At 37.6% G+C, this 26560-nt stretch overlaps 2 protein-coding genes across 4 annotated transcripts in view; one reads left to right on the forward strand and one right to left on the reverse strand.

Annotated features, from left to right (window-relative positions):
- LOC145771352 (ubiquitin-conjugating enzyme E2 K-like) lies at positions 1-7220 on the forward strand. Its single transcript, XM_082583105.1, has 6 exons — positions 1-254; positions 1906-1999; positions 3302-3443; positions 4012-4175; positions 4723-4790; positions 5127-7220. Exons 1-6 carry the CDS (start codon positions 198-200, stop codon positions 5199-5201), a joined length of 600 nt encoding a protein of 199 aa, XP_082439231.1. The 5' UTR covers positions 1-197; the 3' UTR covers positions 5202-7220.
- Positions 7162-26560, reverse strand: part of LOC145771348 (PAN2-PAN3 deadenylation complex subunit pan3-like) — a 24167-nt gene continuing 4768 nt past the window's right edge. The window contains exons 2-19 of one of the 3 annotated variants that reach the window (XM_082583098.1): positions 24462-24611; positions 23793-23870; positions 22977-23146; positions 16907-17060; positions 16156-16293; positions 14066-14227; positions 13370-13534; positions 12860-12969; positions 12313-12475; positions 11838-11996; positions 11424-11540; positions 10782-10907; positions 10254-10383; positions 9912-10026; positions 9353-9465; positions 8990-9119; positions 8492-8695; positions 7162-8106 (exon numbers count right to left, since the gene is read on the reverse strand). In XM_082583098.1, the coding sequence (XP_082439224.1) occupies positions 7972-8106; positions 8492-8695; positions 8990-9119; positions 9353-9465; positions 9912-10026; positions 10254-10383; positions 10782-10907; positions 11424-11540; positions 11838-11996; positions 12313-12475; positions 12860-12969; positions 13370-13534; positions 14066-14227; positions 16156-16293; positions 16907-17060; positions 22977-23146; positions 23793-23870; positions 24462-24611 (2519 nt within the window). In that variant the 3' untranslated portion in view covers positions 7162-7971. Of the gene's footprint in view, positions 8107-8491; positions 8696-8989; positions 9120-9352; positions 9539-9911; positions 10027-10253; positions 10384-10781; positions 10908-11423; positions 11541-11837; positions 11997-12312; positions 12476-12859; positions 12970-13369; positions 13535-14065; positions 14228-16155; positions 16294-16906; positions 17061-22976; positions 23147-23792; positions 23871-24461; positions 24612-26560 lie in introns of those variants that run through there. The other 2 variants (XM_082583099.1, XM_082583100.1) reach the window with 2 other exon arrangements.

A 26560-nucleotide genomic window follows, 5' to 3' on the forward strand; every position in this document is an offset into this window, starting at 1 on the left:
GAGTTTTATTTTTTCTGTGTTGTACTTATGCTGTTGCTATTTACATTGTTTTAAGTGGATAAACCATTGAAATATAGTCGCTGATGCACTACAAATCATAGTTTAACCAAATAACAATTATCAAATTGGATACTGAACCAGTTCTCTTTTAACCAACAATAGCCTACTGCTGAGAATAGTTGATTGCTGTTTGGAACATGAGCAGCATTGCAGCCACAAGAATTCAAAGAGAACTTAAAGACATTAAATCAGAGGTGAGTATTACATTAGTCGGTCAAAGATATGTAAACCTTTACATTGGAATTGTATAGATCAGTGCTCTTCAACAAGGGTTCTGCAAGAGCTTTTCACATTTTAAAGGAATTGATTTCTTGTTTTAATATATTCATGCTACATTCTGAATTTTAGATCACCATGCCACATTCACATGCCTAATAGGTCAGTCAATTTTAAAAACAATAAGTTAAGTGCAATCAATAGCCGAAAAAGAAACATTAGTAGTTGTTGCATCACGTGTTCATTGTTATGCTATTAACAAGAAAGGTATTAAAAACAGAGTGAAACTGTTCACCAGGCATTTGATAAATAAAGCGACAATTTGCGTTCTTCTGGTGGTTATGGTACAGGCTAATAGGTTACCGTACCGGTGTAACGGTCCAGGAGTGACCGCAGTCCAAGAGTTACCAGGGTTGCCAAATATAATTAATTATTTTTTTTTTATAAAAATTATTGAAATTCTCACTGCTCAAAAAGTTACATTGACAATTTTAAGCATTGATTAATCTTAAATGAAAAGGTGTCCATTAGTTTGAGAGCAACTACTCAATTAAACTTAGTTGCAAAGTTTTTGTTTTTGTATTGCTTTCGGATGCGCCGGGCAGCTTTGGTCATTTGTGGTCTGACGTCATTTCTAGACTGCCACGCTGCAGCATCGCGGTACGGTAACTTTTGGACCACAGTAACTCCTGGACCGTTACACCGGTACCTCCTGATGTTAAGGATGATACCTAGCTTTTATTACCGACGTTTTGTCAGTCAGCTGAATCAGGTAAACACAACCTGTTCAGTAACAAATGGCATAACACAAAAACATACTGACAAAAAGAATAAAGTAACAAGAATCAGAGTTAAACAACGCAACAAGATTACCGCTCAGTTTAATTGATAATGCAGTGATGCTTAAAAACAGTACAGGCGGCTACTATCTAGCAGCGTAAATTTATCTCTTCAATGGCAAGAAACGTTGAAATAATATGAGACAAGACAGAAATGCAATTACAACGATTGCGAAAAAGCTTTGAGCAAAGGAAAAAGTGAACACAAGGTCAACGTAAACCAGTCAAAGAAATATCAGTAGTAAAAGCTCAAAGAGTATCATCTTTATCATCTGGAGGTAACCTAGTAGCCTATAGTCACCAGAAGAATGAAAGTAACTTTATTGAAGAAAGTTATTGTTAATAACGGTAATGCGTTTTATTTTTGTTAGTGAGGGTTCTGTGACAAAAAGAAATTAAATTAGTGGTTTCGCAATGATAAAAAGGTTGAAGAATGCTTTAAAACTATTCTATGAAATACATCAGTGGGCTCACTTACTTGCTTACAATTATTTTGTTATTCTTTGTTGTGCTTGTGAACGGTTTAATTTATATGTGAGTTTGGATGTGGTATTATTGTTGTTGTGAAGTAATATTTTGAATGGGAGGTATGCTGTTTAGTTCTTGTAATTAGGATTTCACTTTATGGGATTTTATGTTTATGTACTATGTAGCCTAGGTTTTAAGCTTCCCACCTTGTTGTGGTTGTGGCATGGGAAAAATCCAGCATAGCTGGCCTGTTTTGTTAAACAAGTAATCTTATTATACAGAATTGCTTAACAGTAAAACATTTTCATTCTTCGTATTTCAGTGTTCTGGTCAAAACATTAAGATTGAATTAAGAAATGATGAATTCACAAATTTGAAAGGAGAAATTGTTGGCCCTCCAGGAACGCCATATCAAGGTAAGCTCATTTAAGTGTCTTTCTAGTATATTATACTGTATATCATATACATGCAAACATTATTACTCTGCTAGGAATCTACTGTTGTTCTTTCTATGCACACAATTTAATTACGGTATATAATACCTGTCAGGTTTGTCTTGAGGGATTTGGATGGCTTTTTTGAGTTCCTAATATTGTATATGTGAGGTTACTACTATGTGGACTGGTGAATTATTGTTGACATATATAAAATAGCAAAGACAGAAAACTTCACTCTATATGTATATTATATACAGTATGATATACATACATCATACAAGTATGCAAAATAACCTATAGCTTTATCAGTTCGAGGTTAAAGTTTAAAAACCAAATCATATTATACCATAAATGCCCATTAAGTAATCAATCCAGACGTTTGCACCCTGTACACAAGAATGCAGATACTTTGGGTAATCCAACACGTAATATTGCAAGACTAAAACATAGACAGAAGTCTTACCATGGTTCAAGTTTTTGGTTTTGATATTTTTGGCCCTCAAACTATTTACATATCAGCAATTCAAAAATAACTTGCCAGTAAGGTGTTACTGTTACTATAGTATGCAACCTTGAACAAAAAACGTAGTATATATATATCAAAAGAGCGGTTTTAATACGATATTCTGACACATTGTTGAATAGCTGTTGTTGATAATTTTGTGTTTGAAACTACATCTTTTGAAAAGTATACATTTCATCCATTACATACAGAGTCTTCCATCTTTCTTTCATATCATGAGCCAATTGATGTTAGAAGACGTAAACCCCTTGTTTGTACAATATCATATACACTTTTCTACCACACACTATCCTGCATTTTGTTGGCCTACTTACTTGAAAACTTACATCATAGTTTTGCCGCAGCATAATCACAAAGACCTTGTCTTATATCCATTTTTTTTCCTTTCAGCAAAATTTGATCATTTCTTGGCATAATTTTTGTGTAAAACTGAGATTCTTATTGATTAGAATGTTACTCTGGTGTTACGAATTTCAAAATTAAGCTTTTTTGAATTATTTTTTACGAAGCAATAATTACAAAATTTCATGGTACATCTTCAGAATTTCAATACTTTACTCAAGTTGATGTGAAGTCGACAATAATATCACTGTGTGAAGAAGCTATTATCTTTAAAAAAAGTCACTGTTTCTTTTTACGCTTGTCGACTTATATGTAAATCAGCTGCGTTTATTGTGACTCATTCTCTCGTATCATGGGCCAATCCCATATGTACTACTGCTATCTAATTCTCTTTTTCAATGCTTTCTATTTTATAGGTGGAACTTTTACATTGACGATAAAAATCCCAGAAACGTATCCATTTAATCCTCCTAAAGTGAGCTTTGAAACAAAAGTTTGGCATCCCAACATCAGTTCGGTCACTGGAGCGATATGTCTTGATATTTTGAAAGATCAATGGTAGGTTGCGGAACTCGACACATTTATCCAAGCCTGTACATGTCATTTACATGTTTAAATTTTTATGTTGTTTTACGAAAGGGTTGCATAAGTCACTTGAGACCGATTTATACGAGCAAGCCGTTCTTCACGTTAAACATCAAAGCTGCTTAGGGGCTGTCCATAAAAGACGCCCTCATAAAATTAAAAAAAAATTACCTCCCCTCCCCCATGTCCGCAAAATTTCCGTACCGAGTGATAATAATATCCGCAATTTGCAACTCCCCTTGACTGTGGACACCTTTTTTGGACATCCCCTTAATCTAAAAGCATCGTTCTTTCTGTCTTATGTACACAGCTTTCGTCTGGTCAGTGGTCATAGTCTTTAGATGCGCTCATTGGAGAAGATGCATCAAGAAACCCGTATAGCTGGATGTTTAAAATTATCAATTTTTGGAATAAACAGTTTTAAAACGCTTGTGGAAACGTGAGTTCGGCTTCTCAAGTTTACCTCCATTCCAGTTATTCAATTTTTATTTTTATGTGAGTGGGCGACATTTGAACTTGTAGTTATGCCATTATCTTTCAGGGCTGCAGCCTTAACTCTACGTACAGTGTTATTGTCGTTGCAAGCGTTGCTTTCCGCTGCCGAACCAGACGATCCACAAGACGCGGTGGTAGCCCGCCAGTACAAAGAAAATAGAAAAGCTTTTGCGAAAACCGCCAAGTTTTGGTCGCAATACTATGCAAATGGTAGGTGGCTGCACGTGCACGTGTGTAATTTTTTGCATCGTTTAACGCTTTTTGAGTACTGAATAAATGCAGCAAAACGCAAAGATGAGTTCATACGTAATTGCTCTTGTCATGGCACCATATTTTTCTTGATTGCCGAGGTGGTTTGTGTGTTTTCTGCAAAAGTAGCGCTCCATTCAACTGTTAAAGGTCGTCGTTGATGATACGGTCAGAGTTTCCTGTTACGAAATAATGTTATTTTCCGATTGCTTTAAGATCGAACCTGTACAGTGTACACATTGATGAGCTACTACCTAAACGTCAGTTACTAAAGCATCAGGTTAAGTTTCTGCAATAGCAACTTGGTTTTTAATATTTTGTGAGTGTAGTAATATAAAATTTCTGGTGTCCTCACTTCCATTATAAATTTTGAAGTCATTTGTTTAACGAGGACATTCTCTTGCTGGTAGAAGCCATGTCTCCGCTGCTTTCAATCATTCTCGGCAGCTTCGTTGTTATGCTTTCAACCGTAACGTACGCAAAATAAAGTAAATTTTATTGTTGTCAGCTCCAGGATCACATGATCAAGACTGCCTTGATAAACTAAAAAAAATTACTGACATGGGATTTTACAAAGTAAGTGTGCAACGTTATTATACGATATATAGCTGGTTTGAGGATCAAAGCATTTATGCAGTTCCGGTTGTATGCAATTTTCTATTGCAAAAGCGATGGTGACAAGAAAAAAATTTAAGAAATATGCCTAGAATGTACTTTAAGGTTTAAACAAATTTTATGATAAAGCTTGTTAATGCCGTGACATAGAAACTCAACACTCCTACAGCTATTGATTGTAAAAGTATAACCATTATCGTATTTCATTGTTTCTTTCTGGATTTTATATTTCTGAGACTTATTATTCAGTCATCTTTTGTAAACTCGCATACAAGTTACTTAAGATTATGTTTTTAGGACGTGTCCCTTCAAGCCTTGTCAACACATTCATGGAATTTGGAAAGTGCAATTCAACAGTTGACGAGTAGTTAAGATTCTCATGTATTATACTGCTGATAGCTCGGGATTGCTTCGTGTCTGTCGTTGTTATACTGCGCGTTCAACATACAATATATATTTATCTTTCACCATTTACAAAACGCCGGTGCTCGTCGTAGCTGTGAGTGATACTGTAACAAATGTAACGAAAAGGTAAAGTGATGCTTTATTTTGTTTTAAGAAACTTATCTGTGTTTTACTTTGGATATTTTGGAAAACTCTGAGAGCAAATCTTAACGTAATTTATTGAACTAAGTCTATGAAGTTCTTGTATTTTTGCAAAGGGAACGTTCAAATATTACGTAACGCTTTTTTTCCGAATTTTTGACCCCCCTCCCCCATGTAACGCTTTTTCACTACAAATTCAGCACAAAAAACTACCATTTCGTACTCGACAGCGTTACGTAACGTTTTGCTTGAACCCCCTCCCCCCGATGTGACGCTAACGTAACGCTTTACATAAACCCCCCCCCTCCCCCTCAAAGGCGTTACGTAATATTTGAACGTTCCCAAATCTATAGCAATACAATTCGGGTTGAAAAGAGAGGTTACTTTTTTAAACCACAAACAGACATGCTTTAGCAATACCGATACCTCTGTTGAATGGAAAGGTGTGGACTAAATTTTGCAGCTAAAATCCACACAAGCCCAATTTGTTTCAACTTATCTGGCATAGTGCCAGGCAGGGCTTTTTCAAACTATCATTTTTTTATGAAAAAAAAAAAGATACCGTAACTTAATAATTTCACAAAGTAATTCGCATCAAAACGAAGCAAAATACTTTTCAAGTATTTTTGTATTAACTGTTGCAGTGGAAATGAAGCCCCAATGAGCTTGTTAATAGACAAAATCAGCAACGGGTAGGCATACATTCTCTTGCGATCTATTGAGAAAAAAAACAAGGGTACAAGGTTGACATATGACTTGTGGCTTTCCTTTCGAAATTGCACGAATTTCGAAACCAAATCCTGCACTTTGTCTTGAAACTACCAGGAATAACATATCAAGGCACGTCCGAGGATGAAGATTCAAAACCAACCAGCCTTGAAATGAAATTTATTTGCTTTATCATTCTAGCAAAACTTGAGGGAGGTTGTCACATTGGGTACCCAACTAGCAAAATCCGTCCTGATTAATTCAACATCTGTGGACGTTCAATTAGTAAATGGAACGGATTTCTCTAGCTGGATTCGTGTTCTATCTTGAGATACAAGGGGCTGTGTGGACATTATTTGAAACGTCATCCTTCAATGTGGCGTGACGTGTGCTTCTATTTTTTTTTATCGCAAACAGTTCTTTGTATGATTACATTTACACCATTGTAGTGTCCAAATACCATGGTGTCAGATTATGGAGTGACAATAATAAGTCCTGCTCATTCTGCCTAGTGTTTTGAAAGATATTATGCTGAAAACTTTATACCGGTAAATTCCTCACACATTCCATGGGTTTATTGCAATGAACATTCCCCAAAACAATTATCGCACGTCAACTTTCTCTGGAAGTATTCCGAAGTGTTTTTCGATCAAATGCATGTATAACGTTTATTTAACGCAGGAGAGAGCGTGTGTTCTTTTTATATTCATCCGCACGATTCCGTTGTGGTATTGTCGCTTTGTGTTAAAATTTTCCTGCAACCACAGACTGATTACTAACGACTTTTAAACACGTTGTTTATGAATTTGTGCTGTTTTGAATTTTTAAACTTTTGGTTGTACTGAAATGCAACCACGGCTCAACTCTATGTTGGGTTGTTTGTGTGAAGCATGTAACAGCTGGAGAAATGTATGATTTACAGTTTGTTATAATAAATGAATTATTGCGATCTCTTTACACCACGCTCTTGTCTTCAATAGCCAGGTTCACCTCCCTGTATGAGAATTAAACATTAGAAATTGCAAGGCGCGCAAATAGAAAGCTACAGAAGCTCTAAATACTGGCATTTGGGAAAGTAAAATCAAGCACAAGGTATGTGGACTACGCCATGTAGCAGTTTATCGTTTATAAACCAATTCAAATGCGACATGATTGAACGATGTGTACTGGATACGTTTTCAAAATTGTATTAGTTCTTGAGGCAGTTCTATTGCACGAAGTCGTTCTATTGGTCGTTAAATTATAAGATGTAAAACAATGGCTTTTGTTTACTAAAGAATGCAAATAACGTTGTAAAAAGTTGTTTAGCTGAGAATTGTTTGAGGGTTGCCAAGTAGGATATCTGAACTTTGGAAACTAAAATTTCAAGCAATATTCAGTTAACGAAAGGCAATTTACGAATTTCGGCCGAGTTATAAATGCCCCATTTTATAGAAATAAAGAACGTGGACTCAAGCAAGCGTAGCAACAGACGCATTAAAACGTCACTTACACTAAGATAACTTGCCAACAATTCATGGCAAAACTGTCATCCCAGTCTCATCTCAATATCAAGACAAAAAGTCTTAATATTGCTGGTCACATTAACAAGCAGCAGTGGCAGCGTTTCACAGACTTTCAGAGTTTGTATCAAATATCACTTGTTTCTCTTCACTTGTAAAGTTGTATGGCGCCAAATGTGACGCTTGTCGACAAGTTCATTGGAGCCGCACGGGGGCATTAGATGACATTTGAGTAACTCTTCATTGTATCAGTTCGTGGTCCGCACAAGATAAAAAAGCAAATAGAAAAAACAAATGTAAAAACACATGTACGTTCGAAGATCGCTTGCTCCGTGGTTTTTAGTTCGATTCGCACGCAAGGCACAGTTTTTCTTTTTGACAAAACGTTACATTCCTTGGGTCGGTACCAGTTCGTCGAAGCAGTTTGTGAAAGCTTTCTTGAGCTCCGCATACGACACCACAAGGACGTTCTGTTCGTTACGTGACATAAGACAGAGCTTTTCAGGAACACCCGCATCGAGCTAAAAGTAACGTTGATCCGATGTAAAGTATTCAACATGCACTATGCGATACAACACTGTCATTAAGAAAATCATTTATCGCAGGGCTGAGAAAGCTTAATCCTGGCGGTTATGAATTCTTATGAAGGCTTTGAACTACTGAAACAAAGACCTGGTCGCCAAGTTCAACTGTGAAGTTTCTGTTTGTTGCTTTTATGTTGTGAAGTTCCTGTTTGCAACATTAATTTGCCAGATCTTCGTTTGCAAAGCCGTGAGATTATTCACTAAGTTATGGGGGCAGCTGGATTGATTTTTATGTTATCGGAAAGCAACGACGGTAGTTATTGCATATTAATTGTAAAGCAGTGGGATTGCAAACGTTTTCTAGAAATCAATGTAAACAAACCTTGTTTAGACATTGTACTATGTGAGGCAGGTCAACCCAGGGTCCTCCAGTGTCCGTGACTTGATGGAACAGGTGATCCCGGAAGAGCTTCAACAAGTACCGGTCTCCTGTCTCAGACCAGTTGGGTTCCATCCCGAACTCCGGTCGTTCGTTGACCACTCCCAGCTTACTCAGCATTCGGAACAGGCGCCCGTTCTCCACCTCCTGAAGACATAACAATGACATAAGGTGGAACCTCATTGGTTGCAGCATTCTCGCATGCCGTGCAAGTGACTATTGCATCAGGTTGCGGCGTCCTATCGATACAAAAGTCGAAATTTTTCTGATTTATTCGAATCAATGCAAGACAAAGTTAATGGTGAGGTAGATAAGCAGAAGCACATAGCCTTCGGACCAGTCGGTGGTCACAGTGTGTAATGTTAGAAAAGATAATTCTATCAGTCGTCTTAAAAAAGAGGTTAAATTTCACGCGTTCAGAGCAAGTAATCACACACCGACCTTTGCCAGTTCGTTTTCAATCACATCTCCTCTCATCATGGCGGCATCAAGCTGAGTATAAAACCTGGCGCCTATCATAGGCATGATATCGTTTACACTGTGCGGTCTCTGTCGAGGCGTCATCAGGTACCTGCGTGGAAGGGTCAATGGATCGTGTAAGGTAAAGAAGGTAGAAAAATGACAAGCGTACAGAGAATGAACCCAAAAAATGCTCAAAAACGAGAAATACGTATCAAGGCGGTCGGTAAAGGTATTTGTATTTCGAACATCTAATAAACCCCTTGTTAAAGAATAGCAGTCTGCAGAACGCGTTAAAATGGTACAAGTTTACATACACCATCGTGCAATACAACAAACACTCACATGATGAGATTCTTTAAATCTACAGAATAATTCATAACGACAAGGTCGATAGATTTCTGCATGTTTTCTTGCTGGAATGACGTCACAGAATTGCAAGCGAGAGCGAGCACAACCTGACAAAGCATGAACGAGCCAGATATCAACCCACTGCTCTATTCGAAAAAAGTTCTCGTCGCGCAGGAGACCCTGACAGCAAACAACCGTTTTCTTTACATTGATTCAACGTCTGTCTGGAGGGGGGTATGGCTTAATAAGATTTAAACTTAGCTTTATACACTGATTTCTCTTTGTGGTCCATAGAAAAGTCTTTGCTCTTTACAACTAGAACTGCTGGGTGCATACTTGTAAATGAAAAATCGCACGAAGACCATTTTAAAATCTCCAAGAGCCCATATCCAAAATCTAAGACTTACTCAAGTTTATATCGCTGCAAAAAACATACCAATCATATCTAGGTGATTAACTGTCTGGCAATGAAATAACAGATCAGCAGAGACTTGATGAAATGAAATGTGGAGAGAATCAATCCGCATACTTAGTGAGGTAATGACTCACTTACCTTTCCGAAGGCAATCATGTCCTCTTGTTGATATTGCTGCATGTGCGCACATGGATTGGCATTGGAGCTGTCATATCCCAAAACGTCAAACACACCAACTGCGTTTATTCGTAACCTGATGGCATACAGACTTGAAATGAGTCGAGGAAAAAATTGATACTTCTGAGAAGTGCATTTAAAACATGTGATGAAACGTTGAATTCCACTTCAACAAAAATTCTTTCTTGAAGTTTGTTCGTTCTTTTGGTCGTATAAAGCTATTTTGTTTACTGAAACCAATATTAAGATTACCAGTTTATGTACTCGACTTGAAAACAAAAACTTAATTCGAGTTTCGAGCACCTTGACTTGTCTGTTATTAGGATCTTTGTCGGGTCCACCACGCGACAGGCCAGACCAGCGGCATGGATGCAGCGGAGTGCGGAGGTGAGCTGAACCACGTAGGTCCATATCAGGCTCTCAGGGAGCAAACCTGGATGATATGAGGAGTAGGTCGATGAACAAAGCTTGAAAGGTCAAGTTTTAAACTAACATTAATGATATAAAATGCCAATGATTAGCAAATGAGAGGCCTGCAAGACATTCACCAGGGCCATAAGGTGTGAGGTTAATCAGCATTTCGCACAAAATACCACAAATCGTTTATTGATAATAATATTCGTATTTGTTCGAACAACGAAAAGCAACGTGATTCTAACAGGTTAGACTTAGTTCAAAATAATAGACAGTAGAGTCAATTTTTCATTCTACATAAGTAATAATAACATAATTGAAATAATATTTCATAGGCTGCACGTACTGACCCGCAATCAATACATAAATGATTGCACTAGGAATCAACGTTAAAAAACGGAAATTTGGGTGACTTACCGGCATTTTGTCTCGCGGTCCCGCCGTTCCACTTCGCCTTCGACGCGAGATTGTTGTTTGGGTTTTGAAAATGCTTCTTCATCATCGTCTCGGCTCCAGGGTAGTAATCATGCGCGAATATTAAAGCTGGAACAAAAGTTAAGATGTCTTTATCATCTTTTGTCTTCAGCGGATACATGCTTAAATCCAAACACGACTCAGTCAGACCACGAAAAAGATAAATATAATCTCCATACAACTTTCTTTCCCTTTGTATCAAATTTATCCCATTTTTGCAATCAAATGTTGTAGAATCATTTTTATAACGCTTTGATAAAAAAAAACACAATCTTTATAAAATATTTTCTTGCGCGCTTAAGCTACCGCAAGCTGTGGAAAATGATAACCAGCTTTTATTTCCGACATTTCGTCAGTCAGCACGGCTGACTTCATCAAGGAGGCAAAAGCAAGTAAAAACCACCTGATCAGCCGCAAAATGGCACACCGCAGAAACATAATGACTTTGTGATATTGCGACAACTCATTTCATTGCCCACATCTTTCCCACTAAAATTATATATGTTTTAGTTTAACTACAATAGTTCAACGTTGAAAGACGTGATCCAACGAGATTAACCTAACCAATCCCTGGTGGTGACCTACAGTGCTCTCCGAACGCTTTTGAGGTAAACACTTCTCGCAGTTGGACAATGTTCGCATGCTGAAGTTTCTTCCACATCTCAACCAGAGTCATGCACTTTTCGTTAACTTGGCGAAATCCTGAAGACAACAGCAAATCGTTTGCACCTGCAGACGTCCAAGAATGACCGACATGCTGTCATTGTTACGTTTATCTGGCTGGCATGTCGACATAAACAAACTGAAACAATCTGAGGAACAACTCTTTACAGTAAAGTTAATCATAACACACATGGAAGCCTGTTTTATGATCACTACAGAAAAACTTCTTGTAAAACTCATCGAATTTGCTGTTAGTCCTCCAACCAACTATATGGTTGGGACAGCTTAAAGAACAAATGTAAGCAGGGGTAACAACAAATCCATTGAAAAACATACCATGTATCCTACGAAGACAATAAGAGAGTCCATCCTTGTACTGGATAGCTTTGTAGCAGGAGGTCACAAACCGGAATGTGCTTGACTTCTGAAGAGGCATGCCGACCGTAGGCTCAAGGGGAAACACGCTGTGATAGTTGTCCACCTCCGCTGGGATAGCTAAATGGTTTAAACACGTGATGTTTATATAGCGTTGTACCCATCACGGATATGTTGCTCTCAGCGCTTTACAAGGCAGACAAAATCAGCGTGGTGGTGGTGTAAAGATGCAGCTAAGTGCATTGTTACCCGAAATTTCTTCAACCCTAAGTACTACCATAAGCAATCGACGAAATTGAATTTCTACAAGGCTTATTTCACAAAATCTTAAAACTAACCCGACGGGTATCATATCCACATCACATATGTAGGACGCTACGTTATTATTCATCCAGCAACGAATGATTTCTAAAGCCTTTTAGTGCAACTAACATACTTGGGTCTTGCTCTGTATCGACAGTGAGCATTGTGAGTGTGTGCTTATGCAGGATAGCTTGCCGTGCCTCGTTGGACATAAAGAACGAAGGTGCGTTTGCCTTGATTGTCATATACTCAATGCTTGGAGACGGACCCGGGAAGACGTTAAAGGAAGGCATCATCTAAAACGGAAGCTAATGCAAACCACCAGGTAAAATATCCGTCGCCTGCAAAACTCAGTCAAAGTGGTTTCGACAGGCGAAAATTTAAAACGATACATGCAAGAAAGAATGAACCTGGCATTTAATACAAGTTTCCAACAAATAATATTTTATTTAAAATTACATTTTAAGAAGAAATATACGCATATATTATAGTGAATTGCATTAACAATTAATACATTCATGAGCAAATTTAATTAACAATTAATATACTCATGAGCAAATTTAAATAACAAGTAATATATTCATGACAAATTTAAGCAATCAGGAAAAGGCTAATATGTGTGACTTCCATGTTTTCACCAAAGAAATGATTTTGTTTGTAGAAAGAGCTGACACACTCACCACAGTTGGCCCAGCTTGCTGAGGATGTTTCTGTGTAAAAAAGTACGTTGTGCCACCGTTTTCTTGAACCATCGCCTGCTGTGACGGACCCGGCTCAGACTGGGGTGTGTCTGCACAAAGAAAAAACACCACTCTGAACGCGATGCTGTAATTCCTATTTTATTTTAAATTTCCTCGGTTTGACAACACCTAGAATACGCAGCTGTGTCTAATATTGAAAAGCAAGATGCCAAATGGCTACCCTTCGTTCTCGAGGATAATCATTAATCAAACCATTAATCATAAAATGATATACCGGTACAGGTAAATGAAATGGAATACTCGGTGCAATCTATTCAATCTATACCACCAAGCAACAGAATCGGACATGTTAAATTAAAACCTATCAATCTCTCTTCATCTTTATCCCACATGGCTGGCTACGTGCGTTGGTAAGCAATTTAGACAAATGCACGATAAAGCTATATGAGCTAAATTAACATCGCAAAACGACACTTTCAGCAAACTCACTTAGGCTTATGTCCAACCCGGTAGATACTTGGCCCAAGGGAGAACCTCGATGTTGGCCGGTCATTCTCCTGGCGAGGAGAGGAGAAGTCCGACCCGGGAGTGCGGATGTTGTTATCAGCGAATCCATGGGTTGGCGAGAGAAGGGAACAGCAGGCGTGGGGCCTCCTGTAACGGATAAAATAATGATGTAAAGGTAAACGTTGTCATGCCAACCTAACCTTGCCTTTCAACTATTTTGAAAAGCAAATTCAAAGAAAAAAAAAAATCGTTCTTTTAGCAGACCAATAAAAGATCTTTCTATGTCTCTGACTTCTTATTTTCTTTGTAATAGACCTACAAAAGGTTTTATTCGTGTCCCTGACTTCTTTCCACCTCAAGCCAAGCACCTATCTTTCGGTAATAGCTACTGTAAGTAGAGTGGCTGAAATAACACAATTATAAAGCACAAAGCAGCTATCTTAGCTATTCTAAGCTTTATACGTACTTAGCTGTTACAATTCATGGCTGGTCAAAAATAAGTATTTGTTTCAACAGTGCGACAAAAGCCCATGAGAAAATAGTAAAAGGTTTTGGAAGACTGTCGACTCAACGTAGCTAGCTTCTGATGAAAAACCGTCATCTATCTCAATGAGCTGCCGCAATGGCAAGTTGTTGGATGATGGTGACTCCCCTTGAGGTAGATGAACGAAATCTAACCTTTCACTTCATTTATCTGACCGCCTTTTCTGTTGAGTATCCTTAGCGCATATTCTTCAATGAATCTGAAGTTAGCTTTCAAGTCTTTGCTCTCTGACTTTCCTCTCCCTTTGCCAACGCAAGTTTGATCGTCAAATAAAGATTGTGAGATTAAGCCTTTATCTAAAGTGAAGATGTTGGGTTATCGTGGTGAATTTCATGCATTAAACACAAATCTAACTTCAATTGAATTCATTGTTAAAGCAATCGAACACTTTAATGAAAACACAAAATTGTTCTTTCAAAATTGACCAATGGGAGGTTTTGTTTAATAACTATTGTTGTAGCAGAAAAATAGTTTAATTTCTTAGTGGAACAAATTAACAAACAATACACTCGTGTCATAACGCACTCCAAAGTAGGCAAAAGAAGACAGGGGTAATGCACATCAAATCAAAATATATATTATATATATATCAATACCATGAACCCAAATACAGCCACTACTCTCCAAACAAACCTTGTCTGTTTCACCCTTGGTTCTAGATTCCACTTTAAATTAAATCTCAGGCCTCGAAATTCCGGCGGTCATGGCGGACATGACCTCCGGAATGACCTCGAATGTCTGCCGAAGCCGACTCATTGGTCGGTCATAAATGACCGCCGCAAAATTCTTGACAAAAATAGAGCTAATGCAGCAAAAATATATTTTAAATTTGAATTGTTACAATTGTTTGTTTAACGCGAACAAATACGGAGCTGAAGCAATAATAGTACAGGCTATTGCTTTAAAGATCACATTAGAGTGGCGTGGTTAACGAGCTGATGGCAAAAGTAGCCATTTTTACATCATTTCAACGCCTTGCAATGTTGCCTTGAAATAAAGTTGTCTGAACTTTTTGGCAAGATATGTATTCTAATTTTAACAATGAGGATTATTGCGTTACATTGATCGTTTGTTGAAAAGAAACGTCACAAAGAAGCAAGTCTCAGCTGGGTTCCGCACGTGGTTAGGCGAATGTGGCGACCTTATTCACATTGATGCTGATAGAAATAGAATTTCTGCACATAAAGGGAGGGTGTTAGACTAACACTATTGTGTTAGTTAGTTAACACTAACACTATTGAGGGCTAACACTATTGAGTCACTTATGCGCATTTGTCTGGACAGTCCTGACATGGAGATTTACGACCCCGCGCCGGCAGTAATCGCTTGGCACAATGATTCTATAACGCGAAAACCACGGAATAAGTGATCGTAGTTGCTTTTGTAATAAGGAAATTTGGATTATTGTTTTCAATTGTGTTTATTGCGTCATTACACGACTGTCATTAACGCACTGATTTATTTGCAAGCAATCTGCTCCAGTATACTTCAAGGTCGGTTAATTAAGCCATCAACCATTGCAGAGTTATTCTGTTGTAGAAAATCTTCTACAAACACGAAAATCTTCTACACAATACTGTAGTGTGATTTTGTACAAAATCTACATGCAAAAAATATGTCCGGTTGAGATATTAAATGTCCGCTGAAAGGGCCAGTCCGGTAGGACATGCTTGACCGCCGGAAAAAAGTACAAATTTCGAGGCCTGATCTATATTCTGTTTGAATAAAATTACTCTGAAGACCCTACCCAGGAGGAAACAGACTGTTAAAGTTTTTAGTCAGTAGTGGTTATAACCATTCGCTATCTCCGCTTGCAGCAGATTGCGTATCAACATAGGTAACTTGACATGGTTCCATGTGATTTTATGAGCCGTACTGCTTCCATGCTGGCTCAAGGCAGATTGGAAGAGGGTGATATGTCACCAGATATTAAGATGTAGAGTAGTGGTTACATTTGCTTTAATTCGCTCTGCTTGACAATGAGCACAATGTTTGTAGTGTTGATTATAGTTATTGTATAAATACGGAATGGCCCGTTTCGGTGAGTCCGATACGGTGAGTCTGTTTCGGTGAGTCCGATCCCTTAACGGGGGATTTTTTCAATTTTTTTTTTTAATTATTGGGTACCGTAGCCTAATTATCATTGCCGTTTTAGGGTTAGGGGTTAGGAACTCACCGAATCGGACTCACCGAATAGTAGCAGACCCGTATGAATAGCACTAACCGTGGCCAGGCGTAAAGGAGGTGCCGGATTCCGAAGTAAAAAAAGTTGCCGAGTTATTTTGAGGAGGAGGTGTTGGGAACATGGACGAGCCAGAAAAGTGTGAATCGGGACCTCCACTGGTTGGAGGTATCTGATTCCCTGCATATCAGAAGGAAGAGTTAACGGAATTATTCTCAAGAAACAGGGTACTTTATGCTGATAAAGAGTGTGTACAAAGTACATACAGAAAGTGGTGTTTCATCCATTCCTTCAACTTCCTCTTCATCTTACAGATGCAAACTGCTAGCACCTGATCTTGGAAATATGTCCCAGTTCTCCACATTGAGCAGTGAAGCATGTTATTCCGTGATCACTTCAATTTTCCTACTTTAACCTCTGTTCAGAGTAAAACGCTTTCTCGCATTTAACTCTAAAAACGAACACCGCAACCGTCCCAGCACCGCCGCCTCAACAGCATGTAGCCACGCAGATGTCCAGTGTCCACATCATATTTTAAACCTCTCTGAGCAATGAGCATGATGACAAACAACTTGCTCAGAATCACCAGACCAGGAGGAAAATTCTCTCCCGAATAGAGTCCTGGGACCAATAATGTTGACAAGAAAACCCCCAGACAGTAAATCAGTCGGTTTTTACATTGATTAAACGTCTGTAAATGTTGAATCAATGCATAAAAAAACGACTGATTTGCTGTCTGCGCCTGCGAATGAATAATTAACACAAGACTAAAATCATACATTTGACAATGTACCTGATATATAATTGTGCATTGATGACCCGGATGTGTCTGCTGGATGTTGGGGCATTCTCGCGGATGTGGAGTCAGAGTATGCTCCGGTGTTTGTACTTTGTTGCATCATAACAGAACTCGACTGCGGCATTGACGACATCATGGAGCTCTGCATCTGAAAGATAGTTGACACAACACAATGAATAGTTGAACAAAAATCACTCTGAACACCTTCCAAAATTCACATTAACAGTAAATGCTGACTTCAAATAGTTCTCAATCATGACAGGTTAGACCTGATCCAAACACCAAATTCACTGTATTTTTACATTGATTCAAGGGTCTGCTACTATTCGGCTAGTCCGATTGGGCTGATCCGATTCGGCTAGTCCGATTCGGCTATTACCCTTTTCGGCTACAGCCCGATTCGGCTAGTCCGATTTGGCTGATCCGATTCGGCTAGTTCCCTATTGGGCTACAGTCTTTAGCGGTTAGTTCCCTATTTGGCAATTTGTTTGAAAATCCAACGATAATCCTTCTGTAATCCAACATCGTTTCTTTTGCATTCCGACAAAGAAAAACAAATTGAAATGAAATTTAGCGAAAAATGTTTGAACTATTAAATTTAACTGTTTGCTCACATAAAATGGACAACGACGTCTTCTGTTTATTTAGAGAATGTTGTAATATCGCTTCTTTTATAGTTGAAATCATCGAAGCTTTAGATGAGTGGGGTTTAGACCTAACCATTGAGATCTTAAAACTAAAAAACGAATTAAATTTATTTTTGAATTATCAATGTTTGCTCAGATAAAATTGACGTGTATCATGCATCGCCGTCTGCATGCAAACTTAGAATATATTAGAATCCTCAACTATTACAAAATTCTAAATCCAACGACGCCTTCTGTTTATTTGCAGTAGAGAATTTTGTATTTTATTCCACAATAGTTGATCTCGAAGCTTTAGATGAGTGGAGTATCATAAATCATATTTATGACACCGGTTACATCCCTAGTGATATGGTACGTTCTATATTCATAACTTTACCAAAAAAAACCGGAGCAACAGAATGGTCACTCCACAGAACAATTAGCCTTGTGAATTACGTAACAAACAGCTTACTCCGAATCATGTTGATGAGATTGAGACCAAAACTACAATCGGAAATTTCAACAGCACAGTTTTTATTTGTTTCAGACAAAGGGACCACAAAAGGAATTTTTACATTAAAAATGATAACAGAGAAATGTATGTCCGGTTCTTCTGTTTATTTAGAGGATTTTGTATTTTAATTCAACAATATGGTATCTCTTCTGGTGACTATTTACTAGGTTACCTCCTGATGTTAAAGATGATAACTAGCTTTTGTATTTCCGACGTTTCGTCAGTCAGCACGACTGACTTTATCAAGGTGGCTAAAACAGGTTAACACAACCTGTTCAGCAACGATGGCACAACACAAAAACGTACTGATAAAATGAATAAAGTAAGCAGCAAGAATCAGAATTAAAACACGCAACAAGACACCTAGAGGTTAAACTGAATGCAGTGAATGCCTAAAACCAGTAGGCTGCTTTCCAACAGCGTAAATTTATCTATCTATTGGGCCACCGTCAAGAAACATTGAAAAGTCATCAGACAAGACAGAAACCAAGGGAATTGGCAATAACAATGATAGAGAAGACGCACTGAGAATGGAAAAGGTGAAGTTAAAGTTAAAGTAATTTTTTGTACACAGAGGGAAAATTCTGACCATCTTTCTGGTTGAGAGCATGTTGTGCTTTCTGGTTTATGTACCACTTTTCTGTAAATAATCTTTTTGTGTAATCCTTTTCAGTTTTAAGAATGGTAGCGTTGGTCCAAGTAATTTTATGGTCTGAATTTATAGAATGTTTGCAAAGAGCGGAATGCTCCGGACGTTGAAATTTAATAGCTCTTTGGTGCTCGTTGATTCTAGATTTAAGGTCACGTTTTGTCTGTCCAATGTAGATTAAATCACAGTCATGACACGGAACTTGGTAGATCAATCCAGAAACTTCACCTTCTTTCATGGGGTGAAGGTGAAGGTGAAGTTTCTGGATTGATCTACCAAGTTCCGTGTCATGACTGTGATTTAATCTACATTGGACAGACAAAACGTGACCTTAAATCTAGAATCAACGAGCACCAAAGAGCTATTAAATTTCAACGTCCGGAGCATTCCGCTCTTTGCAAACATTCTATAAATTCAGACCATAAAATTACTTGGACCAACGCTACCATTCTTAAAACTGAAAAGGATTACACAAAAAGATTATTTACAGAAAAGTGGTACATAAACCAGAAAGCACAACATGCTCTCAACCAGAAAGATGGTCAGAATTTTCCCTCTGTGTACAAAAAATTACTTTAACTTTAACTTCACCTTTTCCATTCTCAGTGCGTCTTCTCTATCATTGTTATTGCCAATTCCCTTGGTTTCTGTCTTGTCTGATGACTTTTCAATGTTTCTTGACGGTGGCCCAATAGATAGATAAATTTACGCTGTTGGAAAGCAGCCTACTGGTTTTAGGCATTCACTGCATTCAGTTTAACCTCTAGGTGTCTTGTTGCGTGTTTTAATTCTGATTCTTGCTGCTTACTTTATTCATTTTATCAGTACGTTTTTGTGTTGTGCCATCGTTGCTGAACAGGTTGTGTTAACCTGTTTTAGCCACCTTGATAAAGTCAGTCGTGCTGACTGACGAAACGTCGGAAATACAAAAGCTAGTTATCATCTTTAACATCAGGAGGTAACCTAGTAAATAGTCACCAGAAGAACGCAAATTACTTTTATTATAAAATGCCTGGTGAACAGTCTCTCTCTGTTTTTAATATGGTATCTTTTGCATTCTTGCATTTTATCCAGTGTTTACCTTTGAGTGCTTTCCCAGACGGCAAAATACGTCATTTTTACATTCATTCAACGTCTGCAGACGTTGAATCAATGTAAAAATGACGAGTTTTGATGTCTGGGTTCGTTCAAAATATGTGTTTTACATGAAAATAACAGTTTTCATGATTACCAATAGGGGTTAATGAGATGAAGTCTCAGCCAAAACGTGTCAACGAAAAAAAGACAGTTGCCAAATAGCGTTTGCCATAAAAGATGAAGTTAAAACCTAAGTGGCAGTTCAGAGTAAACCTGGGTTTCGGCGTTACATGACCTGAAATTCCTTTGGTTAGTTCCTTCGTTAGACTCTCAGTTGATGTTACTTGATCATGGCAGAGGAATCGATTAGTACGCAGCGCAAAGGTGAGGTTTTTCTACATGATGGCTACATGTTTCAACTAGCTCAATATAGTCCAGACGGGCTTAAGAAATACTGGCGTTGTTCCCGACGTGATGAGAAATGCAAGGCTCGCATCCACACTTGTGTGGCAACAAATCAGGTAATAATGTGTGTTATGATGACTATATTTTGATCATTTGAGAAAATGTGCCAAGAAATGTCAAGTACTTGAATTGTAATAATCGCAACCATTGTTCACCTGCATTGACGTTGGACCTGGGAATGCACCACGGACTGGCCTAATCTAATAATTACAACTGCTTTGATAGTGACGTTGTGCTATTACTTATTACTAGGGCCATTTTTTTTACCTAAAAAATTGAAAAATATGACTTTATTTTTTGAAATAAATGATAATATATGACTTTGTTTTAAAGCATCAAATTTATGCTAATCTCTAATTAATAACTCGTATGTAAGTTTTTAAATGTATTTTGAACAATAACACACTCGAACAACTAACAAAACACTTCTGTTTCGCTTGAAAATCATTACAAAAATGCAAATGTCTAATGCATCCACTGGCGCCGACTTACGGGGTGGCCAGCCACGCCACCTCATAACCTCTATGGCATGATGGCAGCCACCCCGTTTAGGTTACATTACTTACTGCAAATAAATGTAATTTGAACGGACGTTTAAGTCTTTTTTTGATCATTGGTTTTCGCTTCAAGTCAACGTAAAGCAAGGGGTGAACCAATACAGTATTGCGAAGAAAATGATTGTTTTTGTCACAAGCATGATACTCGCGTAACATCAAGCAAGCTACGTGAAGATTACGCAACACGTGGCTACGAGTTTTTTCCTTGTTGTTGTTGCGATCGTTTTATTTGTTACCGTACTTGTCATAAGTCATTGTTACATTTGTTAGGTTTACAATGGGATTTATTAATCAATAAAATACGATCTTTCCATTGCCTCCCTCAAAAATCTTTTTTGAAAAATTTTAAACTGCTCATAATATCGCTATAAATTATGACAGCTATAAAATACTTGGAAATAAAATTATCTCGATGATTTATAGCTCCACCTCCTAAATGAATATCTATTTTCAAATTTTATTAAAAAAAATGCAATTTTCGAAACTTTTTGAGTTTTTATTTAAAAAGTGCACCTAGTAAAGTAGCAGTTTTAACGTTCTGCAAATTTACACGTTTATATGATTCTATTCGAGGAAAGCTACACCCCCTGCCAATTCCCAATAATGAAAGCAACCTTTTTCAATTAGTCAAGATTTTGCATTTTGAATTATTTTCCAATTTCAATTGGAGTGTACTGTCATCTACTTCTTGCTTTAATTTCTACTTTGTTATCTACTTCATGCAGTAATAATGTAATATTGCGTGTCAATGCGTGACAAATTGTGAGGCGGGAATTTAGTGGTCTTACATAGGAGTTGCTTGTTACATCATAGAAAAAATTACGAAAAGTTGTCCTGTAAAAGTTTTGAGGAGGGAATTTATTGGTCTGACATAAGTTAGGAGTTGCTTGTTACATCATAGAAAAAATTACAAAAAGTCGTCCAGTAAAAGTTTTCCCCGACATTCCAGTTTTATTCAGCTTAAAGATGCCACCGAAAAAGCGTTCAACTGTCGCAACTGTTTGATCTATTTGCAAGCAATGAAACAATCTTATTAATGCTTCCAAACGTGGTCTGCATTGTGAAAATATACTTATCGTTGCCTTCCACCACCTGCGAGGCGGAGCGATCGTTTAGTAATGCACTCAGGCGCATAAAAACCTACTTGTGATCTACCATGACGCAACAGCGATAGAACCACATCCTAATTTTAAATGTTTATCAAGCTGAAGCTTAACGGTTACAACTTGACCAGTTGATTAACAGTTGGATTGACAGAGCTGCCGTTCGCAAAAATACTTTTGCCAAATGTTAAATGTCGGAACGACAACGTAACAATAAAATTCACGACATACTTCCTGTGGTTTGTTGTAAAGTTGTTTTGTAAATAATCGAGCTACAAATCAGGTGTGAAAAGACAATTGCATCTACGAAACACGCTTAGTAAAAAACAAAAACATGCAGTTTGAAAGTTTTTAGGTTGCCATATTGTGCTATCCGCCACCCCGTGCAAAATTAAAAGTCGGCGCCTATGCCGGTGTCATAAATATGATTTATGATCTCAGTGGTTAGGTCTAAACCCCACTCATCTGAAGCTTCGAGATCAAAATACAAAATTCTCTACTGTAAATAAACAGAAGGCGTCGTTGGATTTAGAATTTTGTAATAGTTGAGGATTCTAATATATTCTAAGTTTGCATGCAGACGGCGACGCATGATGCATGTCAATTTCATCTGAGCAAACATTAATAGTTCAAAAATAAATTTAATTCGCTTTTTAGTTTTAAGATCTCAAGGGTTAGGTCAAAACCCCACTCATCTAAAGCTTCGATAATTTCAACTATAAAAGAAATTTAATAATTCAAACATTTTTCGCTAAATTTGTCGGAATGCAAAAGAAACGATGTTGGATTACAGAAGGATTATCGTTGGATTTTCAAAAAAATGCCGAATAGGGAACTAACCGCTAAAGGCTGTAGCCCAATAGGGAACTAGCCGAATCGGATCAGCCAAATCGGACTAGCCGAATCGGGCTGTAGCCGAAAAGGGTAATAGCCGAATCGGACTAGCCGAATCGGATCAGCCCAATCGGACTAGCCGAAACGGGCCATTCCGTTGATTCAACGTCTGCAGATGTGGAGTGGATGTAACGTAACACGGTGGATTTGCCACCAGTGGAAGACGTCACGGAGCCTACCTGCTGGGAAGCGTTACTCCTGTTCATGGATCTATTGGGAACAAATTCTGAGAAGTTGAAGCCACCATTTTGTTGATTAGATTTCAAGGCGGGAGCGGACATGTTTCTCATCATGTACTCGTTTGGAGTGCTTTGATTCCCGGGCAGATTCATTCTATTCATAGTCATATCTGCACAAAAGTGGCCAGTTAAATAAACTATTGCAGTTGTAAACCAGGACATATTAAGTAATATTGTCATTAACTTTGTAAAACGTTTTAACAGCCAGTATGACCGACAACTTTAGTATGAAAGTTTGCTGACATGCAGTTATTGCGATTTATATACAACACGACTTCTAAAAATAGAGTATAATAGTCATGCTTTATTTTTAATAGTACGGTACGGTAGGCTAGTTAATAAGAATCTTATTCCAATAATATCTCTCTGATCAGAACACCGTTAAGTGTTTTTCCACACAGCTATATCTGAAACACAATATTCAAGTGGAAGCCTATTCAAGTTTAAATGCAGTCGTTGTGCGTTCGCTTAGAGTGACTACAGTCTGACAAGATAACATTTCAACGTATTGAACAACAAGTATAACATAACCTCACTGGACAGCACTATTCTGATCTCAGTTTGTACTACCTGTCAAGAAGTTTGAACAGCTTGTTTCAACAAGCTACAATGGTGAGATAAAATTCCTGCAGTAGAGAGAGAGCCTAGTGAACTTTTTTCCATTAACAATGACCATTAAAAAGCACTTCATAGCATAAAATATGCATTTTTAACACGAGGAACTGTGTAGAATGAACTTATAATACAACATCCCACCATTGCCCCTCATATCAAGATTATTGAATGCTCCGATCGTATCTCCCATAGATGGATGCTGTCCTCCCATAGGGTTACCTTAAAAGAAAAACTCTGAAACACGCGGAGTAATATTTCCTGTCTTGAAGACTTCTTACAGTTCAAGATACATTTTACTTAGACAAAAACTGCTAATCTATTGTAAATAGCTGTAAAATGTAGGTATTTTTTCAAGGTAAGCTATTTACAATAGATTAGCAGTTTTTGTCTAAGTAAAATGTACCTTGAACTGTAAGAAGTCTTCAAGTCTAGTCGGTACAACAACAAATTAGCAAACCTAATAATATAGAGTATATACAGGGTGACCCAAAAAGATGCGTACCCATGTTTTATTCGATTTTTTCACATTTGGAACACATCTTGGGAAAGCCATAAATTGACTAAAAATTGACAGAAAAAGCTGAAACTCTGGTCAATGGTCTTCCAAAAACTGAATAATGTGTGGTTGTAATTTGAAATAAATAGCTGTTCAATCAAAGTCACAATTGAAATTTTCATGGGTACGCATCTTTTTGGGTCACCCTGTATTTCATGTAATTTATAAATAATGCAAACCGCAATATGCAAACTATCATACTGTTGAATTCTCTAAGTAAACTAACCACCGTTGTCATACTGTGCAGTGTATACCTTGGTTGGGTTGAAATGCCTTTGCTTCTACAGACAACGAAGTATCATAGTTAGGCACATTTGTTTGCGGATTGCGTTGCATAAGATGCTGAAGCTTTGACTCTTTAGCTCTTCCAAACGAAGGCAAAGCACCAACCAAAGCATTGTGGACTGAAATGTAAAGTACACATTGCATTAACAACATTAGCAGTCTTCAAAATTAGCATATTTTTACTTCGGCAAAAACGTCGCCGAGGCCAAACGGCAAAAGTTGAAATTGCCTCGGCAATTGCTGTGAACGTTTATTACGAAAAAATTGTAGGCTACCACAACATGTAAAACGAGAAGCGAAAAATATAATAGAGTAGTCTATCAAGACCGCATTGTTTGATTTGTTGTGATGTAATAATATCAAAAGTAGCGATAAAGCGAGCAACGCGATACCCACACTGTTACGATAATTCATGTTAAATAACCCTCGGGGGGGGGGAAAGTATGTTAATTTTGGGTTGTTTCAACGTTCGAGTCAGCACAAATCGATTTAATTTTTCCGACCAGTAGTATTGCGTAACAACAATGCCCAATAAGAAATGACGACGTCATTTCTTAAGTTGCTTGAAGCTTAAACTTGAAGACGCAAAACTGCCCGTTCATGAACCAGGGTTGAGAAAAACCCGGGTTTTTTTAAAAAAGCCCAAGCTGCCCGGGTTTTTTTTAAAAAAACCCGGGTTTTTTTAGGTTTTTTAAAAAAGATGCAAAAAAAGGTAGATTCATGCTTATTTCACCTCAAAACTACTTTTTACGAGTGAAGTGCCTTTCACTCACAGTATGATACATGCTTGCATAACTCAATAAAATAATGCACTAGGGCTGTTGTTGCTTGAATGTTGCATCATCCATTAGTTTCAAGATCAAGTTGGATGTTGCATCATCCACTGATTTCTATACCAAGTTGATGCTACTGTGGTATAAATCACATTATTGCATCATTTGTTTAGATTTGAAGGCAAGGAGCATTTATGCCATCATGTTTAAATATTTTTTATCATTTATATATATATTATATATAGTAATGGATGAGCAACTGGGTGATTGCGTGGCCAATTAGGCAAATGCTCTGAAACAGTCATGCGTTAGAATCCAGAATCTGTAATTGGAAAATAGCCTCCTAAATTGCATTTCACATCATATATACAGACTACAGTTAGAGTAGTACTTTCACCAGGGTTGTTGGTATTTTACCCGACCCAAAAAAAACCGGGTGGGTTTTTTTAATAAAACCCACTTAAAAAAACCCATAAAAAACCCAGAGCATCATATTTGTCCAGTTTTTATTGGAAAATTAAAAAAATTTACAAAAACACTACAAGGCACTTACAACAAACTTTAAATTAGGACTTAAGGATGTGATTGTGAAGTAATTTCCAAGAATACAGTGAAAACGCAGTGGATATTGCACAGTACACAAAAATCAAGTAATGTCACTTTGTGTATACTACACTAAAACTCATTTATGCAAGAAGGCCTTATAGTTAAATTGGTGAAAGTACTACTCTACTATAGTCTGTATATATGATGTGAAATGCAATTTAGGAGGCTATTTACCAATTACAGATTCTGGATTCTAACGCATGGCTGTTTCAGAGCATTTGCCCAATTGGCCACGCAATCGCCCAATTGCTCATCCATTAGGCTACTATATATAATATATATATAAATGATAAAAAATATTTAAACATGATGACATAAATGCTCCTTGCCTTCAAATCTAAACAAATGATGCAATAGTGTGATTTCTACCACAGTAGCATCAACTTGGTATAGAAATCAGTGGATGATGCAACATCGAACTTGATCTTGAAACTAATGGATGATGCAACATTCAAGCAACAACAGCCCTAGTGCATTATTTTATTGAGTTATGCAAGCATGTACTGTGAGGGAAAGGCACTTCACTCGTAAAAAGTAGTTTTGAGGTGAAATAAGCATGAATCTACCTTTTTTTGCATCTTTTTTAAAAAACCCAATAAAACCCAAAAAACCCCGTTTTTTTTTAAAAAAACCCGGGCGGGTTGGGCTTTTTTAAAAAAACCCGCGTTTTTCTCAACCCTGACTTTCAG

This window comes from Aplidium turbinatum, chromosome 5 (genome assembly GCF_918807975.1).
Source record: "Aplidium turbinatum chromosome 5, kaAplTurb1.1, whole genome shotgun sequence".
Taxonomy (NCBI): Eukaryota; Metazoa; Chordata; class Ascidiacea; order Aplousobranchia; family Polyclinidae; genus Aplidium; species Aplidium turbinatum.

Coding starts and splice junctions, on each gene's coding strand:
- LOC145771352 (XM_082583105.1), top strand. CDS start 198: ATGAGCAGCATTGCAGCCACAAGAATTCAAAGAGAACTTAAAGACATT. Junction 2,000..3,301: donor TCCAGGAACGCCATATCAAG/GTAAGCTCATTT, acceptor TCTATTTTATAG/GTGGAACTTTTACATTGACG. Junction 4,791..5,126: donor CTGACATGGGATTTTACAAA/GTAAGTGTGCAA, acceptor TTATGTTTTTAG/GACGTGTCCCTTCAAGCCTT.